Raw genomic sequence first — 19526 nt, 5'->3', positions numbered from 1 at the left:
AAACCAACATCACTTTAATACAACTACTTTTCTTCTACGCTTGAATACAGATGTAGTGGTTGGTATTCTGTTCCTTGCTGCTCGTGATTAACATTCGATGTAGCATGTTTTTGCGCTGTCTCAAAGCATAGTTAACTATGCTCAAAGGAATCATTTGTTGGTAACCTTATTTTATCATTTTCCCTTAGTAGCGACTGATACTCGTGCTCTCTTGACAATGACTCTCTATTATTTATCTTTTGATAAAGATGCTGAGTTCCTGACAGAAAGTGCTGCTCTGCAGGGTTCTCTTTTGGTTTCCTTTCGTCCAATAATGTTGGAGTGCATTCTCTCGATACTGCTCCGACATCAATATTCGGTGGTATCAGGTTTGGTGATTCGTGGGGTGTTTTCGATGCTGCTAATTCGTGTGTTTCGATTTCTATTCTATCCTGTATACAAGAATATTGTAAAACAGATTTTGTTTGTTTGTCTGTTTGTTAGATAAACCCAAAACATCTACTCTATCCCTATTACTGCTTAGGTTAAGTTGGCAATCAATAAGTCAAGGGTGAGTGAGTAAGTATTCCATATTCAGATATATAGTACCACTTTATTTTTTTTCACCAACCCCCTCCCCCTCCCCACTAAATAAATTATAATGATGAAAAGGTAAATTATACACCGTGAAAAAGATGAAAAAACTTACTGACGTTTCGGACGCTAGTCCTTCGTCGGAGTAAAAGAGAAAGAGGTGGTAGAGAGGCGTGTATATAAGATAGAATAAGACAAAGGAAACCAATGAGAACAAGGTAGGCAAGGAAACAAAAACAAACAATCAAAAGACAAAAGAAGAGGTTAGTTGAAAGCAAAGCGTTCATTAATCCCGTTGCCGCATTTCTTTGGTCTTGCGACAATCATCATTATTGCCGTTAATCAAAGAAAGACCGAAAACAATGAAGTCAGAAATAGAATGATTAGCTAGATTAAAATGCCGGGAAACTGGTTTGGTGGGATCGTTATTGCGAATATCGTAAAGATGATTGCAAATGCGATCACCAAGACGGCGGCCAGTCTCGCCCACATACAAAAGATTACAGCGGGTACATTTAATACAGTATACAACATTAGAAGTGGTACAAACAAAATGGTCAGTGATTTTAACAGTGGATTTAGGACCAACAACAGAAGTGTGAGAAGCTATGTGAGGACAAGTGTAACAACGTTTACGAGAACAGCGAAAAGTACCAGGTTCTTTGTTAGAGGGAAGAACTCCCTTGACCAAAAAAGAACGAAGATTACGATCACGTTTATAAGAAAAAAGAGGGCGGTTGTTGAAAATAGCAGAAGTGCGAGTATCAGAGTCAAGCAGAGAAAAGTTGCGGTTAACAATGGGTTTAATGGAATTATTAATAGGGTGATACGTAAGAGTGAAAGGAATGCGATCATTAGAGGGAGTGTCCACTACAAACCTACTGACTCTCATTCTTATTTACTCTACTCGTCTTCTAATCCTAAGCACACCCTTAACGCTATTCCGTTCACGCAATTTCTTCGTCTTCGTCGTTTGTGTAGTGATGATCTTGATTTTTCTGTTAAATGTTCTGAGATGCGTTCCTTCTACCTCAAGCGTAATTATCCTGCTCATGTTATTGATCACGCCTTTCGTAAAGTTTCTACTATTGATCGTACCATCGCTCTCACTCCTCACACTCGTCCCTCTAATGATCGCATTCCTTTCATTCCTTGGTGACGTTTGCACACACCCTTTTGTTATCAGTGCCAAAAATACAAAACAAATGTTTTATCGTTGCGAAGACTGTAATTTAATGCATACACTTTCTTTTAAATCAAATACGCTAAAACCTCTTGTTATGACTCAAAATCCTGCAGTGCAAGACGAATGATTCAATTATTCTCTGAAACAGACTCTGATAGCCTCCTATGATTGTAAAAACTTTTTTATAAAGTAGAAAAAACGATTGAGAGCGATAGCCAAAAATGTTTAGTTCGGAGTTTAGCTGTAGTGACTGAACTATGAAAATCAATCAAAATACTGTGTTTGTTGAGTCTTCTATTGTTTACAAAAGTGGTCTTGATATCTAGTAGTTGATTCATGTGATTAACTCGGCAATTATGCAGAACACAGTCCTCTATTGTGACGGGTGTTTCTATTGAACAAATATATACTGACAATCAAAACATAATACTTAGTTAAATAATGAAAAGAGCTGTAACTAAACTTTTCTTGTATTCACATGCATTGAGCGTTTTATGAATAAACTATATATATATATTTTTAGAAAACATGTTTGTTGTTGTTCCTTGGGCAAGTCATCTACTTGTTTGTTTTTTGATGAGTCAACTTCGTAGAACTCAATTTGAAAAATATACCAAAGTACAAATCAGAAACCGAAATAACAAAAATATAATAATAGACAGTCTATTAATTACTGCGAAAGCAATCGCAAAATAATTCTCTTCGACTCCTTTTAAGATCTTAATCAATCCTTCAATGATTTTGACTCTCTTCATCTTTTCGTTGAGATCAAAAACCTTTGAAAATAAAATAAAAGATAATGAAATTATATTGAAGTAGTAATAAATGAAATTAGTCGAATTCAAGCTGTAATAAACATCGATAAGTATTGTTTCTAATATTAAGTGTTACCTTTACCTAGACGTAAGAGTGCCACATCCCCAGTGCAATCGCCATTAATATCATGTAACCCTTAGTGTGCCTTAGTATGTTCGACGAGTTAGGTTTGGGTGGTGCTGAAAAGAGAAATATATAACCAAAAGTTAAGTAGAGTACAAAAAATAAAATAAGTTTGAGTTCCCTTATGGAGAAAAACAATATGTATATTCTTAAACAAAAATGCTTTTTAGCTTCCCCCTCCCCCTCTATTTCTCTTTATCTATTGTTATACAGGAAAGGAATGGGAGTTGGTAGCTGACTATTGAGATATATGAAGGATATATATGTAATTGAAATAGCGGTGTTGCTGGGGAAAAAATGCTGAACGTAAAGTTTAAGTATATGTTTTTATTAAATGTTGCTACTGCTACTGCTACTGCTACTGCTACTGCTACTGCTACTGCTACTGCTACTGCTACTGCTACTGCTACTGCTACTGCTACTGCTACTGCTACTGCTACTGCTACTGCTACTGCTACTGCTACTGCTACTGCTACTGCTACTGCTACTGCTACTGCTACTGCTACTGCTACTGCTACTGCTACTGTATTTTTTCCGACTCCGCCCAATGCCGAATATATTTTCTCCCAACGCCGTCAATATTTAGATCTTATCAACCGAGCAGGAGGTCTGTACGGGATAATCTTGACCGAGGTCGGAATGTACAGACCGACCAAGCTCGGTTGATAAGAGTTTTATTATATGACCACTTTTCATTGAAAAGAACAAAACGTTTTGGCCTTAAGATTAATATGCGATCGGACCGGTTAATACCGGAGAATCTAGACTAGTCCGCGATGCGAACTATCCAATCAGATCGCGCGATTTGCTAGTGTCCAGGCTTTAAGATTCACGGTCATATAATAATTTGTGGCATTGTCGTCTCAAAATCTAAAAGAAAAAAATCTAAATATAAAAGAGGTCAAGTCAGTACGAAAATTTAAAACGGAAATTGATAGTTTGTACAGTAAGAAAAGTTGTAACTAAGGGCTCCACGGCAAACATGTAAAACAGTAACTAGCTTTTTAATCGTAAATCTTTACTTTTAAATATTTTTAGGCAATCGACTGATGTTTTTACCGTGGCAAAATAAAGAAGCTTCCTTCAAAAAAAAAAAAAAAAAAAAAAAAAAATCGTAATTAGTTTTGTATCGCGATTTTAAAGAATTTAACATACGAACAAGAAAACAAAAATCGACCGAATTTCTTTGATTAAAAGCGAAATGTTTCCTTACGAGCGCACACTATGCCGCAAGCAACCAGTGTAAAAATTTGACGCGCGCGCTTCAAGCTCAAGCTAAAGCTTTCCTTTTCGTCGCACGTTAGCCAATCAGAAACTTTAGTTTTGAAACGACAATACCACAAAATATTGTCGTCTCAAAAATATAAGAGACTTAGTGAATCGCGATGCTATAATATATGCATTTTATAACTGTATATCGGTATTCAAGTTAATTATTTATGCTGAAGCTATAAGAAGCCTTACGTGTGATGTAAGGAGCAGCAGTTGTAGTGTCTGGGGTTTGAGAAGGCCCTTCTGTTGGTTTTTCTGTCGAGGGAAAACGTAATAATTAAAACAATATCGCGTGGGATCCTTGTAGTTTCACCAGTTGTCTTAACTCAAGATGATGGCCATTTTTTCCCGTTTCTTAATATCTGCAAGTTTTGATTCATATATTCGACATATGTGTACTTGAATATATACGAGATATGGAGTAACGGGGAAACATGGCTGCTCTCAGCGAGAGTGGACAGAGGTATACACATGAGCACTGCAGGCATTTGCAGAATAATTTATTTTGTTTAGTTTCAGTTATTCTGTTTGTCTCATTTGTTGTTGTATTGGTAGTGGTATGAACAAATAGTGATTGGTTGCATTGTTGAGTTGAAGGTTGGTTTATAATTGGTTGGTTGGTTGATAAGGTGGAACAGAGAGAATATGTAAGTAAATAAATCTATAACTTTAATAACTGGAGGAAAAATTGAAGAATGATGAATAACAAACACATCAAAAGCTTATGCTATTTTCAGGATCATTTAGGGTTGTCTTTAATCATGTAAGTCTTACTTAACACACTACAACACTCATCCGGACCATCACACTTCACAACAAATGTATTATATATATACACTCGATTGCAGAAACGTTGTATTATACATTTATACATGTCTGAAGTAACAAATCCCAGTAAAGTACAATTCGATAAACGTTTCAAAAAAGATGATCCCTTATCTTTTCATTGAATTGCTGGTTTTATACATGGTTTGAAGTCCTGGGTAACTTTACTTAAAAAATGAAAGATAACTACAGATAATCCAATACAATATCAAGTTTTGCTAGATTTACCATTGATGTCTTTCACCAGAATCGAAATTTTGGAGATTCCGGATTTTTTAGGACAAATCAAGACCAAGCTTAAAACAAACTTGAAAACTGGTCGAAAAGGTGAGCAAAAAAAAAAAAAAAAAAAAAAAAAAAAAAAAAAAAAAAAGAAAGAAAAGAAAAGAAAAGAAGAGAAAAGCTTTCTTACGTCTTTTAAATAACGATGTTTGGTTTTCAAAAGGAATTAATTTTATGTTTTTATATGAACTGTATTTTTTCCCGCCATGAAAATAAAAAAATAAATAGAGAATACTTCATGGAAAGTGTGCTTCTAGCTTGTTAAGAGTTCTTTATATTTTCTCAAGTGCGTCTATATCGCCATGGGCGAGCGCTTTTTTGTCCTCTAACTGATTTATAATATGACCAAAAATCTACAGTGCGACCCATGGGCAAATAGTTCATAGGCATTTCAGCCAATCAGAGCGCGCGTTATATCACCCATCTCGCTCGTGCGCGCGCTATTGACGCCATCGGGTTTGAAAATTTAGAGAAGATAGGCCATCGTCAGTTGAGATCAGCGTGCGCGAGGCTGCAGCCCATGGGGAAATAGTTTATTGGTTTATGGCCAATCAGAGCGCGCGTAATAATCTAGTTATATTATAATTAGCTATAAACTTTGTCACACATCTCTTGGAATTGCTTAATTTTTGAATTCAAAAGTTCCATTCGCTGATATATACTTATACTACTAAACTTAATGTTTTTTGTTTCAAAGATGAGAGTATGTGGACCGCGTGGCACTAATGAAATAGTAGAAGATAATATAGGTAAGTTGTAGTGCTTAATGTTTTTTGTTTATTTATTTATTTATTTTTCAAATGACTACTTTTAAAACATGTAAGAACTACGAGTACTCCTACTACAATAACAAAACAATTATCGACTTTTTCCGCTCGTTTATCATGCTAGTTTGTTGCTTGTTTTCCGATAATTGTAGTTATTTAATCTAAAAATAAAACAAAATGGAAAATGTCCTAACCTCTATCTTCACACTGTGTCGAAGTATTTTCTTTCATGATTTCTTCCATGATTTTTTGTTTCGTTTTTACAATTTTACAAAAAAAAAAAAAAAAAAAAAAAAAGAAACTGATAACTAAAATGCTCGTTAAACAAAAAGTCGTCATGGTCCTAGTGACGTGTTATTTGAAAGCTCGACCAATCAGAAACGCGATGTACACCGTGCTGGCGACACTTTTAGCTTTAAGCACAGGGTTCCCATGCGATGACCACGAAAACTGAGTTGGATAGTTTAACCACATTCTACACGGGTCGCGCGGGAGCTCTGCTATCATTGAGCTGCTGTCTCAAATTTTTGGAGTCTGTGACGTCATACACTCAACATCGAACATCGCTCCATACATTTCATTTTAGTTTATGATCAGAATATCAGTAGTAAAGGGAGAAAGAAATACCCAAACACCCCAAAACATAATCACAAGTAATGTGAAATAAGCACATTAGCCACCCTTTGGGCTTCATAGGAATAAAATAAATTAAGGATTTATATATAAAGAAATATATGTAGCAATGTTTGATGTTGAGTGTATGACGTCACAGACTCCAATAAATAATCACAAAAATATCATACTTTATGTATGCATATTATAAATGTATATTGGTATTCCATGTTTTTATTAATGCTGAAGCTATCAAAACCTTACTTGTATTGTTGGGAGCAGCATCTGTAGTGTCTGGGGTTGGAGGAGGCCCTTCTGTTGGTTTTTCTGTCGAGGGAAAACATAATAATTAAAACAATATCGCGCGGGATCCTTGTAGTTTTACCACTTGTCTGGGCTTAACTCAAAATGATGGAAATTTTTTTTTCCCGTTCCTTAATATCTGCAAGTTTTGAATCATTTATTCGACATATGTGTACTTGATAGATACAAAATATGGAGTATAACGGGGGGAAATGGCTGCTCTTCACGAGAGTGGTCAGTGGTATACGCATGAGCACTGCAAACATTTGCAGCATAAATTTTTTTTTTAGTTTCAGTTATTCTGTTTGTCTCATTTGTTGTTGTATTGGTAGTAGTATGACCAAATAGTGATTGGTTACTTTGTTGACTTGAAGGTTGGTTTATAATTGGTTGGTTGGTTGAGAAGGTGGAACAGAGAGGTTATGTAAGTGAATAATTTAATAACTTTAATAGCTTTTGGAAAAAATGGAAGAATGATGAATAACAAACACATCAAGTGCTTAAAGCTTATGCTATTTTCAGGATCATTTACGATTGTCTTTAATCATGTAAGATTTGCGAGTTCAGTTTATTTTGTATGAATTATTTCCTAGATAATCAAGCATTAAAGGGACACTTAGATGAAAACGCTCCAAGTTTTGAAAGTCCGAATAATTGAAGTGTTTGAGGATGATACGACTCAATTATGATTTTGAAAACCAGATTAGTTAAAATTTTAGCCTGGGAGCCACTTGCTGTTGAGATATTTTGAGTTAAAAGTGAAAAGAACAATAGGGTTTAGTAAATGACGTCATTTACTCACAATTTAGATGCTGAATAAAATTGATAATTTTGACTATTAAGGAAACATGTTGCTTGGCTACTGTCTGGGCCATATAGATAAGTTTATACAGGCTTCAAGTCATTTCCAATTTTCATTGATTTTTATTCAAGTGCCCCTTAAGGTTTGTGGACAATTTGGAACGAAAAAAGACATGTGAGATTATATGGTTGGAAGCTAGAGCTGGCTGAAATAACTCCGGGATGGCCTGGAATATAAATACGAGAGGTTGCTACTAGCCTAAGGTGCATTGAAGCTGACTAGGAAGACATTCCCTTAGTAGGTGTGTTTTTAGCAGGATTTCCTTACTAGGCCATTCGTCCACTTAGGTCCATGCTTCCCAGTTCAACTACAGCTACAGCCTTAGACTCGGCCTTCTAACTTTAAAAGTCGATTCAGTGTGTGTTAAACGCTGTCTAGGCTCGCCTATATATATAGCTAAACCTGATTTCCTATTAACATTTTGTGGTTAGATAAGGTCACTACTTGGGGCTATGTTTTTATTAAAACAGGTAGTGTTGTTTTAAGTTGTGGGTAAGAATTGTAAATAATTACTATTGACAATCAAATAACCATCGGATATCGATGGCCCATAACCATCTGCAGGATAATAAACTATCTATCTATCTATCTATCTTTTTTTTTTTTTTTTGAGAACGAAGTTATGAATTTGCCTAACAATATAACCAACATATTGCATTGTTGTCGAAATACTACAAAGACTATAATTTGCTTCGTAATATTGAACCCAGGCGTTGATGCTTGTTGTGAAGTCAGTGATCATCCAGGTGAGTGTAATCTTAAAGAAGACTTGAACTAGAGAAAGTCTTTGAAAATGACTAAGTCCAGCTCAGGTTGACCAAAGGTCAGTCACCACCAACAATATTCTTTCTCACACTCACACTGACGATAACGCTTCACAACAAATGTGCATAATATGGTCTATGTGGATTAGGGTGTTAGACGGTTAGGAATCAGAAGTTTATATGAAATAAATAAGTTATGTTACTCCCAAAAAAGTGCATGGCTTACCTTTCTCCTTCTCTGCAACCATTAGGCGCACATAATATAGTTGAACTATTGATTCATCGTCACTGATGCTTGCAATGTATTCATTAGTGTCACTGACAGTAAGGTTCTTCAACACAAACCAAACACGACCTATTGTCAAGTTTCCAATAAATTCTACTCTCTTTTTCAATGTCGCATCAATATCTTCGTTAAGGTGCACTTTTCCATTATATCCATTAACACTGATAAAATGAGGATCGGGGATGGTGCCCTTTCTTATTCCCCATCTGGCAGAAAGGATTTTTGTTTGATCCGTCGTATTCCACATAAACAAGGCATCTTCTCCAATGGAACATCTGATATATGTTGGACCCTTTATGGAGTATACTTTGTCAAAAAAGAAGAAAATTATAAGGTATTGATATATGTTTGCTATTATATGGTGCTGCTGTCTGCAATGATGACTGTATTGCATGAAGCATATCCGTAGATGACAAAACATAAGGAAGGTAGCAAATTCATTAACATAGTATAAAGATTATAGCGCAGTCACAAAACTAACATGTTTGTATTCAAAGCACCGCTACTAGCTGAAAGCAACATTTTCTGATTCTCATATCATTTTGATTACAAAGCGCAAATACGAAAAATCTGAGAAGATGCATACATATGCTGGAAACAAATTCTTAGACCCTCTCTTATGATTAAATAGAAAGAGTCGATTTCATAAGCTACACTATTTGTTTCTACATCCAAAATCGCGGACATTACATACACCTACTGCTGAATTCGACTGACTCCGTGTAGATTGTGTTCGTATTGCAATTTACGTACTCAGTCTATCGATATACAAAGACACGTAAACCCGTCTTATTAAACGACATTGACTGATTTTGATATAATTTTATATACGAATGCTTGTGTAGGCAAACGAAGATTTGAAGAAAGCCACTAATAAGAAGGCCTTTTATGTTTCCTAAAAGCATTTCATGTGCTTAAGAAAATGAAAAGACTTAACTACTACTTTAACAGTATTTGATTTTAACTTATACGTATTTAATATATATCTGAGTAATGCCTATTGGTATTTGATGTGTATCTTAACATATTTGTTAAATCGCTCTGTATTTAATCTATGTTTAAAAACCTATTTAATAAGTATTCAACAAGCACTATGTTCAGGTACAGATAAGATAGGGTATCTTGTTTATACTTGTATAGATCTTAATATATATTTGAATATCAAGTATGTGTCAAGTCAATAGACTTACTCCTACTTGTGCGATGATCTGTAATAATATAGGTATTAAGTACTATACTTAATATGTGCTTAACAACAGCAAACCTTCCCAATGACTAAATACATATTAAGTACCATTCTTAATATGTATTTGTATTGTATTTTAGTTGAAGTATGTGTCAACGAAGTCAATAGACTTTTAAACTCATACTTGTGCGATGATTCGTAAAAAATAGGTATTAAGTACTATACTTAATATGTGCTTAACAACAGTAAAACTCTCCAATGACTAAATACATTTTAAGTACCATCCCCCCCCCCCCCCCCCCTCCCTCCCCTTTAGCTGGCCGCTGGCCGTTTTATTCATTCATTTACTGCCTTATGCATGAAGGAAATTTGTTTCATTTTAATTTTTTTTAATTTGGATTAATTTTTTCGACAACCTCATTTTCGCTATACATTTTTCTAATGCATGATGGTCTTTCATCAATTTTGCAAGATGCACTTTATTGGCTTTCCTTATTAGCATATGACGGAGATTTGTTTTGGAAATTATCGGATCCTATCCAGCCCCCCCTTTTGAAATTTCCTAGGTCCGCCCCTGAATAACACCTATTTGTTGCGTTTTCATCAGCGTTTTTAACCTACATTAGGAACACCGACGCAGCTTTCACTAGTTTTTAGCTAGTTATCTCTTCAAAATAAAGTTTGGATGTTTTTACAGATAAAGAAATTAAAATTCTATTTTTATCAAGTGATTTACATATAGGTACCTACGGTAGATATATAAAAATTATTTTAAAATGCACGATATCGCAGTGAAACCTCGCTCTCAGATTTAATAATACGGTATTTAAAGGTTGTGTGGGCTTCCTGTGAGCAAAAGCAATTACGACCACAGGTAGCCCAAGCTTGGTTTCTGTGGTGTCCTGTTATAAGGAAATGTATGGAGATTCATCAAAAATTTCAATAAAATCATTGAAACGTGAAATAAAGCCTCGAAATTTTACCCGATCATTGAGAAATAGCCAACGGATTTCTTTCGGCAACCGACCCGAGGTCACGCCGGAAGAAATACTTTTGTATCTTAGTCCGTTAAAAAATACACTCACCATAATTTCGAAGAAAGATTATAAAGTTATAAATTATAAGTTAAATACTTTTGTATCTTAGGCCGTTAAAAAACACAGTCACCATAATTTCGAAGAAAGACTATATCCAAATCCAACCCGCATTTACGATAGACTTCCGGCGTGACCTCGGGTCGATTGCCGAAAGAAATCCGTTGAACTGGTGTACAGTGAGCTCCAAGTATGTAGCGTGGCGAAACGGACTTCCATGGCAGAACTGACCTAATACCTCTTAGCCAATAGAAGACGTGCTTTTATCTACCAATCAGAATGCATGGTGAAACCAACTCATTGAATATCCTCCCTTGGGGGAAGGGGAGACATAGTTGAGACCACGTTGACCACGTTTTTATCTTCCAGTTGAGTGCGTACAGTATTCACTATTGTGTCCTCAAGCGTTTCATCAAGAATTCTTTTTGTCTTACTCTTGAAGACAATACCATGGTTAGTATACATTAAAATTTTGTTTATAAATATAGGAACATATAAATGAATTTTCATTTAGCGTTAGAACGGATAATAATCAGCTTGTAATGTTAGCCGTTTCAGCTGAAGCTGACCATCCAAAAATTAAATGTTGTTAACTCACCTCTCGTTGTTTTATAAATTTCGAGTAATTCTTAATAGATTTGGAAAGAGGCTTTAACTAAAACTTATATGTCTGAATTCGGTCGAAGTGTTAAAACTTACTAAAGAAAGAAATCTTATGTTATAAAGACTTGGGATCGTTTTAACTTTGAACACCTCGCCGCTTTGTCTCAGAATTAAGCATGTCTTCTACGAACGAAGCAATGACAATAGAGGAACAATGGTTTAAAAGATTCCAAGGATTTTGAACGTTATAAAACGCTCGTATGTAATTTTGATAACCTGCTCATTCTCTAAATCAGCTATTGTTTGAAAGAAGTATATTTAGTAACCGAAGATCAGTACTGTTAAAGGAAGAATAGTCTAAGAATTTATGTCTTGTAATATTGGTAAACATACTAACTTCAAACTTTGAGCTAATTTTTCATTATTTAGAAGCCCATTCTGAAGCTATATGAAATGTTTTTGCTCTAAAGACAAATACATAAAAAAATGAAGCTTTTAATATTTTGTTATCAGATATAAGAATAAGTAAAGGAATTTCAGATAATTCATCAACTTCTACCTCATTAAACTTAGAATAAGATGCAAAGCAATCATAATGGAATTTTTTATCTTACCGTCGTAAATATATCATTTCAATTTATGAACCGACAATTTGAACTGACAATAATTATTCAGTCGAGTCGAAATATATTCTTGTCTCACAACTTGCAGAAGGAAGAAGCATGACTTGAAGTAGATGATATGGAAATCATTCCACTCTAAGCATTCGAGCTTGAAAATGTAGCCATTGGAATCTTAAGAATTTCAGAGAACACAAAAAACTATAAGATTCAAAGCAATACTTCTTTTTTACAGTTCCATTCAATGATCACGAATGTACCTGACATGCACAATAGTTGTGTCATCTATTATACAAACATTGCAATTTTAATGCATATTTTGATTGAATTGTGAATTGTTTTTTTACTAATAGGAAGAGGAGAATTTTTTAGACACATCTACTAGTGGTAAGTCAAAAGATAAAGTGTAATATCCACCTCTCTGTCTATATAGTGGTCATACATGTAAATGTATCCCAGTACCTCAAGGTGACATCAAGCTATTTGATGCAGAATTAAATGCTAATTCCAAAAATGAACCTGAAAATGGGGTTTCATCACAAGCTTGATTTTGAGATTGAATTTTGAATACCTACATAAGATTGGAAGAAAAATGGTGAAAATAATTTTATAAAAAAAAGTGAAAATGATAAGAGCAATGCTAATTCATGTGATGAGGATGATGATATCTTTATAACTATCAGAGCTTACCACCACTCTTTCCAGTAAATCTAGATTCAGAAAATGTCATTGCCACAGGTATTAATAATGCGTATTATAATTACAATTGAAATATATAGGAGCTTCTCATGTCTTTTTATTGTCTTTATATGTTGTGTTAATTGCAACTCAACTTTAAAATCCATTTAGCAGTACACTGTAATAGCTCTTAGTTGATTTGTTTACCTTAGTTTTGTTTACATTTTAAGAACAGTAATATACATTACTTTTTCCAATTCTGAATCATTGCTATTCTATTACCCTTCCAGCCATATCATCAGTTGCCAGAAATGAAGAAGAAACAGATTATCTTCTGCTGAATCTTTTGAAACCTCCTCAGGAAGCAACAGAAGAAGTAAGTGAAGCCTCGTCATTTCTTAAGGTATCATGGGACAAACGTTTTGAAGAATGTTTTTCTTTTCTTTTCTTCTTTTTTTAAATTTTATTTATTTATTTATTTTTATTTTGCCACACAATGTCAGTGTTAAATTTCATTTGCTTTATTCAGAAGTTATACAGTAATTGTCAATAATGTTGTCCATGAAATGCTTTTTGATTTTTTCATAAGTACCTTCAATTTGAGATGCATATTATATGCATAACACATTACAGTTTCGTGTCTGTCAAAAACTAAATTCCTTGTGATGAAATTGAAAATGTGATGAATTTAGACAACTCAAATGTCAAAATCCAAAATCTTTGTTTTTAAGAATTGAACTATTATATACTTTGATGGGAATGTCTTTCAAAAAGACAAATAGTTTTTTCCCATGATATCTTAATAATTGCTACACTGATACAGTTAAGTAAATATGCATTTGTGCTTGCTTGTTTTCCGTTTGAGATATCAGTATATTAGATTAAATATGTTATTGTCAATAATAAGATTTGCTTGAGAGCAAAGATCTAAGACTTTAATGAGTCCATTTTTAGACCAGGTGAAAATTGAACTCAACAGTCTGTTTGCCAATCATCATGTTTGGAAGTTAATTCCTTTGCTAACTTTTTCTCTTCGTCTCTTAGATTGAAACCCTTGAAGAAATGTACCCTGAACAGATCCAAAGTTCATGTTTTGTTGGCTTGAATACAGAAGTGAAAAGGTATCTTCAGGAAAGGCCTGCTAGAAGATACCCATCTGGGGATTACCATGTGCTAATGGGTTATCCTGAAGAATTTGATAAGCAAACAAACTGGAAAACAGCTCACAGAGTTAAGAATAGGAAAAGATGCACATTTTTTGAATGGAATGTGTCTCTCGAAAAATGGTTGGAATCATCAGACAGAAACAAGGAAGATGTCATGTGTCGAATGGATAAACATGGTTGGGTACCATTGGATGCAGAAGAGTCCCATTATTTCACCATGTGGTGTGACCTCACTTACAACTATCTGAAAAAACCAAGTATGAATAATGTCAATGACCTGTTTTAAAAAAGAGGTTTATCTGTGGCAAAAACACCCTGATGATAATATTTCATTTGCCAAAAAAAAAAGACATCAGATATGACACAAATAGGTGAAATCATCACGGTGCAGCGGTATCCCCACAAGTCACAAGATCATCACATTGCAGCAGTATCCCCACAAGTCACAAGATATTCACGGTGGAGCGGTATCCCCACAAGTCACAAGATCATCACAGTGCAGCGGTATCCCCACAAGTCACAAGATCATCACAGTGCAGCCGTATCCCCACAATTCACAAGATATTCACGGTGCAGCAGTATCCCCACAAGTCACAAGATCTTCAGGGTGCAGCAGTCTCCCCACAAGTCACAAGATCTTCACAGTGCAGCGGTATCCCCATAGTTATCCATTCCTCTTACCACCTCAGTGCAGTTATTCTGGCCTCCTTAATCAAGTACCACCTCAGTGCAGTTGTTCTCACCTCCTTAATCAAGTACCAACTCAGTGCAGTTGTTCAGTCTTTCTTAATCAAGTACCACCTCAGTGCAGTTATCCTGACCTCCTTAATCAAATATCACCTCAGTGCAGTTGTTCAGTCTTCCTTAATCAAGTACCACCTCAGTGCAGTTATCCTGTCTTCTCATATTGCAACAAGATCTTCCTTCTAGACCATGGGAAAAGTTAGGAACTGATATCTTTGAATTCAGCGGTTCAAAGTATCTAATGATTGTAGACTATTACTCAAGATTTCCTGTCGTAAGTCAAATTGCTAATATTACAGCCAATACCATAAATTATGTAGCCACTTCCAGCATGTGTTAACAGAATATGGATTACCATCACACATCCATGCTGACTTTGGTACGCAGTACATTAGCAAAGAGTTTCGTGAGTAATGTGAAAACAATGGGATCAAGTTAACATTCAGCTCACCCTACCATCACCAAGCAAACAGCGTTGCAGACAGAGCTATAGGAGCATGCAAATCCTTATGGAAGAAGGCCCTAAATGAAAAGAAGTGCCCTTACACAGCACTCTGGATCTACAAAATCACACCCCGAACAAGCACTATACCATCACCCTGTGAGTTTTTGTATGGATGTAAGCCCCGACTGCTTATTCCAAGCAGCAACCATGTCCTGCAATCCTCACATCCAGACAATGGTCACCACAAGGAAGCAATCAGACTCTCCCAAGTGAAACAAGCAGAGTACTATAACAGAAAGGCAAGTAAATCTGACACAAGACCATTACTTGTTGAGGAGCTGGTATATGTGTACAATACGCACAAAAGAATGTGGGACAAGGGTGAAATCACAAGGAAACCCAACCCTATAAGCGAACCAAGGACGTCGTTGTTGGGATGAATGGTAAGCTCTACTAGAGAACCAGAGAACATCTAAGACCGAGAACAAGCCAGCTTAAAGAACCAGAAAGAAGGGACTACCAAGAAACCCAACCTGCACTTGACATACATCATCCCCAAGACCTACTTGGTAAACCAGCGGTATTGGTACAAGAAAGACCACAGATGACTGAAGCTACCAAAAGCCGAGATGTACCTTTAAGTGATTATAAACCAAAGGAGCAGAACAATCAATCAGCAAGCTATACCACTAGATATGGGCGTACAATCAAAGCTCCTATTAGACTACGTTTGTAAAGAGTTGATACAAAAAAAAAGCATATAACCTGTCTATATAAGTTGACATTGAACATTTACATATATTGATCAACACCAATTAACCATAAGGTTGATAAACATTGAACAATTGAACACAAAGAGGGGGATGTCATAGCACCCCATATATGGACATCTGTATGATGTAAATTAGTTTCTAGGCAAGCCATGGCTCGAACCGAATGTGTTGATATGTACAACATGATTCCAGAATAAAAATACATCTAAACCAACCCAAGAGACTTCGACACACATATTTGCTGTTAGTCCCAGAGGTCAAGCACCAGGAACACTTCAGCGAGATCCTTTGAAGGTTTGTTGCATATCACTACTTCTCCTGATAAATGGTGTTCGTGCTTAGGGTCTCATTTTTTTTCTACTTGTCAGGCAAAAGTCAACATTGCTGAGCCCTGAGTGAGAACTGCAAAGAGTTGAAAATGAAATGAAAGCCATTTGGGATGATAGCTGTTGGTATGTAGTCATTTTATCATATTAGTTATATCTAAAAATGCAGATATCAGCTGTTAATACCTTTTGTTTGTACTTTGTAATTATCAGGATTTGTGACTGGTGAATTCAACTTGATATGGACACAAGGGACAAATAGGCCCGTGAACATAATACACATTATCATGGATGCAACATCAGAGGCCAAAAAAATTGCCAGTACACCAGATTGAATTGTATTTAAAACCCCTGCACATTGGTAAGTAGGATAAATTTTATGTTGTAAACAAAAGTATAGTTTTAAAAGATAATATCTATTGTATACATTGAGGTGGAGCCCTTCTCATAGAAGACATCCACTTTCTTGAAAACACTTTGGCAGCAAATTGGCTATCTTTTCAAGATGCACTTGTTTCTCTACAAAGAACCAAGTACCAACGATATTATAACCCTTATCCTCAGGTAGCTGGTGCTGGTAAGCTAATATTTTGTTAATTTTCATCTGACTATCAATCTTAATGTATGACAAATCTCTGACTATGAAAGAAAGGGCATACTTTTGTGTTGCTAAACTGGAAAAAAGATGTTTTTATTTCATTCATTCCCAAATGTACCTCACTCCTGATGTTTTGAGGTACCTCACTCCTGATGTTTTGAGGTACCTCACTCCTTATATCATAAGGAGTGAAAGGCACTTTGATACTTCATTGGTTTTTTTTAGGTAAAACTGATAAAACTGAGACAAAAGCAGACTTGCTGAAATATTTGATGGCCATGTATTCTTAACACAATAAGATTAAGACATACACCCTACAAGGAATTAATTTAAGAGAACATCTGTATGTCCCTGAGCAAGTTGAGGATAATGAGGAACCACGACATAAAAAGGAAGACCATAACCATGTTCTTAGAGGAATAGCCATCAGTGTTAGAAATGGTGCTGTGCCTGATTTCAACCTAAGAGACCTTGTCCAATGTATGCATGATCCATGTACAGGCCTAACATGGGAAAAAGGAAACAGGATGAGCAGCAGGATGTTGAGAAAGTCTTATCAATAACAATAGCCAACTGACTGGAAAGAAATAACCATGCTTATGAGGGGAGGTTTGTACTTACTCTAAATGTGGCTAATTAGCACAAGGAGGGGCCTATCAGAAGATGTGAGATCAAGGTACAATCATGATATTGAATGCCCTAGTTTAGAAACAACCATGATTTCTCAACTATGGACATCGACAGGTATGTTTCTTTTGACAGGGGGAGCACAATAGTAGTGCAGAAACAATGACAGGGTATGTATCATTGGAATCTGAAGGTGTGATGAGAAATGCAATAGTCCTTTTTCATACCATGATGAGACTGGATACTGGAAATATGTTATATCCCTCACAACAACAACCGTTTTATTGTTTCTTGGGATACAAAATTAATTTGATGAGAAAGCATTTCATGAGGCCGTTCAAAAGTTCATGTTAGACTTCACAAAAAATTTGACCCAAACCTCCCCTTTTATCACTACACTAGTGTAAATAAGAGATATGATATATTGTTGTCCTATTTCAATGCTCCATCTGCTGGTGGTGTATGCAAGAGCTGACCCAGATGTTTTTGTGACAATTCGAGCTGTAATGCTGCAGCATGGTGAACTGACAACGTGCTCAGCTCATTTAAGCCCAGCTGAACGTTTACCTCCTCCACCACAGTAAAGTGGTCATAACACCAAGACAAAATCAAACAAAAATTTTTTTTCTAGATGTGCAGGTTGGTCTGAGAATGATGATACATAATTCCTTAGGCTAATGTAATTCATGTGAGCTGAAGTAATTTATGAAGGCTGACTCAGACCTAACCTGTTGTCTAAATGCAGCATATTGTGGGATAAAAAATCTACTCATTTGCAAACGACACTTGTACACTACTTACAAGCTATGCATACGCCACAAATCCTTGATTGTCGCACTTAGATTTTTCTAAGAGCTCTGGTTCGATTCCAGAAGGGATTGTTGTATGTATATGCTTCTCACAAGAACAACACATTTTCAATAATAGTTTTTTAATAATTTAAGTCTTCCATATCATTCTATATATAATGTATAGAAATATGTGTTTATCAGAATTATCTCTTTTATTTGTTGCTTTTTTCCCCCCGATATGTTTTGCCAGGTAACATTTGAAGTAGGCAAGAACTTCATAGTTCAAATAAATAGAAATCATGATAATAATAACTATATCATACCTTAGTGACGGTTACAAAACACCAAACTATTTCTTTCAATAATGAAAGGCACTTTTTAAGCGCACATGGATACTACTAGTTATTGCTTTATTTGATAGTCATCTTTCTTGTTTGTAAAGAGATCGGATTTAAAATTTCTGGCAACCAACCACAGGAAACCCAAGCAAATAACCGTGATATACAAAAATTATTATAAATATTGAAGTTTGAAATGTTTTATTTTTTCATGTCATTTGGTTTTTACGGTGGTTTTTAAAAATCACCTCTCCATAGTAATATATAGCCAGACCCATTCAAGTTATTTGCTTGGATTCCCTGTACGGCGAACACTCTGGCAACACACGGCTATGTACAGGTGATACAACCTAATTTCCCTAATATGATTTCCAATCTTCTAACATTGAAAAAAGGAAATAGTCCAAAAGTATAACTGAGGCACTTGCTTTACAGTAAGAGATACGTGATCCAATGTTAAAAGACGATGACTGAGAAAATATTTTTATTCATTTACTTGATACGGTTCATTTTCAAACTTCACTATTTTATTACTGAAAAAAACAATTAATGACACTTAAAAACATAGATGATGCAGTGAGCTGTGTGGGATGGGCTCAGATATCATGTAAAAACATGTGTAATAGGTAAATTAAGAGTGCCATAAAGCCTTTCACAATTTTAAGGCATGTAAAAAATGAACCAGCTCAACTAGAAACCTTGGACAGCTGTTTCGGCCTGTATTGGGCCTCGTCAGCACAGTGTATCTAGTGAGCTGATAGAGTCCCACGAAAAAGTAGTACTTGATAGATGAGGCAGTAAGCCTCATAGTGTGTTGTAAATTTAAGCTGTTTTTAATACGTTTCTTTATATGCTGACATGCAGTA

The 19526-nt window shown here is 35.4% G+C and overlaps 2 protein-coding genes and 1 long non-coding RNA gene across 4 annotated transcripts in view; 2 read left to right on the top strand and 1 right to left on the bottom strand.

Moving 5' to 3' along the window:
- Nucleotides 1-1781: 1781 nt before the first annotated feature.
- Nucleotides 1782-19526, bottom strand: part of LOC148904507 (uncharacterized) — a 35337-nt gene continuing 17592 nt past the window's right edge. Inside the window, exons 2-6 of one of the 2 annotated variants that reach the window (XM_089024952.1) lie at nucleotides 8612-8977; nucleotides 6721-6783; nucleotides 4163-4225; nucleotides 2657-2754; nucleotides 1782-2535 (exon numbers count right to left, since the gene is read on the bottom strand). In XM_089024952.1, coding sequence (XP_088881078.1) covers nucleotides 2657-2754; nucleotides 4163-4225; nucleotides 6721-6783; nucleotides 8612-8977 — 590 coding nt within the window. In that variant the 3' untranslated portion in view covers nucleotides 1782-2535. The remainder of the gene's footprint in view (nucleotides 2536-2656; nucleotides 2755-4162; nucleotides 4226-6720; nucleotides 6784-8611; nucleotides 8978-19526) is intronic. The other variant, XM_089024953.1, reaches the window with a different exon arrangement.
- Nucleotides 11151-14304, top strand: LOC148904511 (uncharacterized). The gene is made up of 4 exons (XM_089024919.1): nucleotides 11151-11404; nucleotides 12528-12561; nucleotides 13143-13228; nucleotides 13897-14304. Exons 1-4 carry the CDS (start codon nucleotides 11402-11404, stop codon nucleotides 14302-14304), a joined length of 531 nt encoding a protein of 176 aa, XP_088881045.1. The 5' UTR covers nucleotides 11151-11401.
- On the top strand, nucleotides 16353-18353 carry LOC148904510 (uncharacterized). Its single transcript, XR_016118912.1, has 3 exons — nucleotides 16353-16432; nucleotides 16520-16667; nucleotides 17130-18353. It is a non-coding gene; the product is annotated as an uncharacterized LOC148904510 (long non-coding RNA).

The sequence above is a fragment of the Actinia tenebrosa genome, unplaced genomic scaffold, assembly GCF_029948245.1.
Source record: "Actinia tenebrosa isolate PJP-AT-01 unplaced genomic scaffold, QUT_ActTen_1.0 PGA_scaffold9__36_contigs__length_13948895, whole genome shotgun sequence".
Lineage (NCBI taxonomy): Eukaryota > Metazoa > Cnidaria > Anthozoa > Actiniaria > Actiniidae > Actinia > Actinia tenebrosa.
This window is presented reverse-complemented; position numbering and strand designations above follow the sequence as displayed.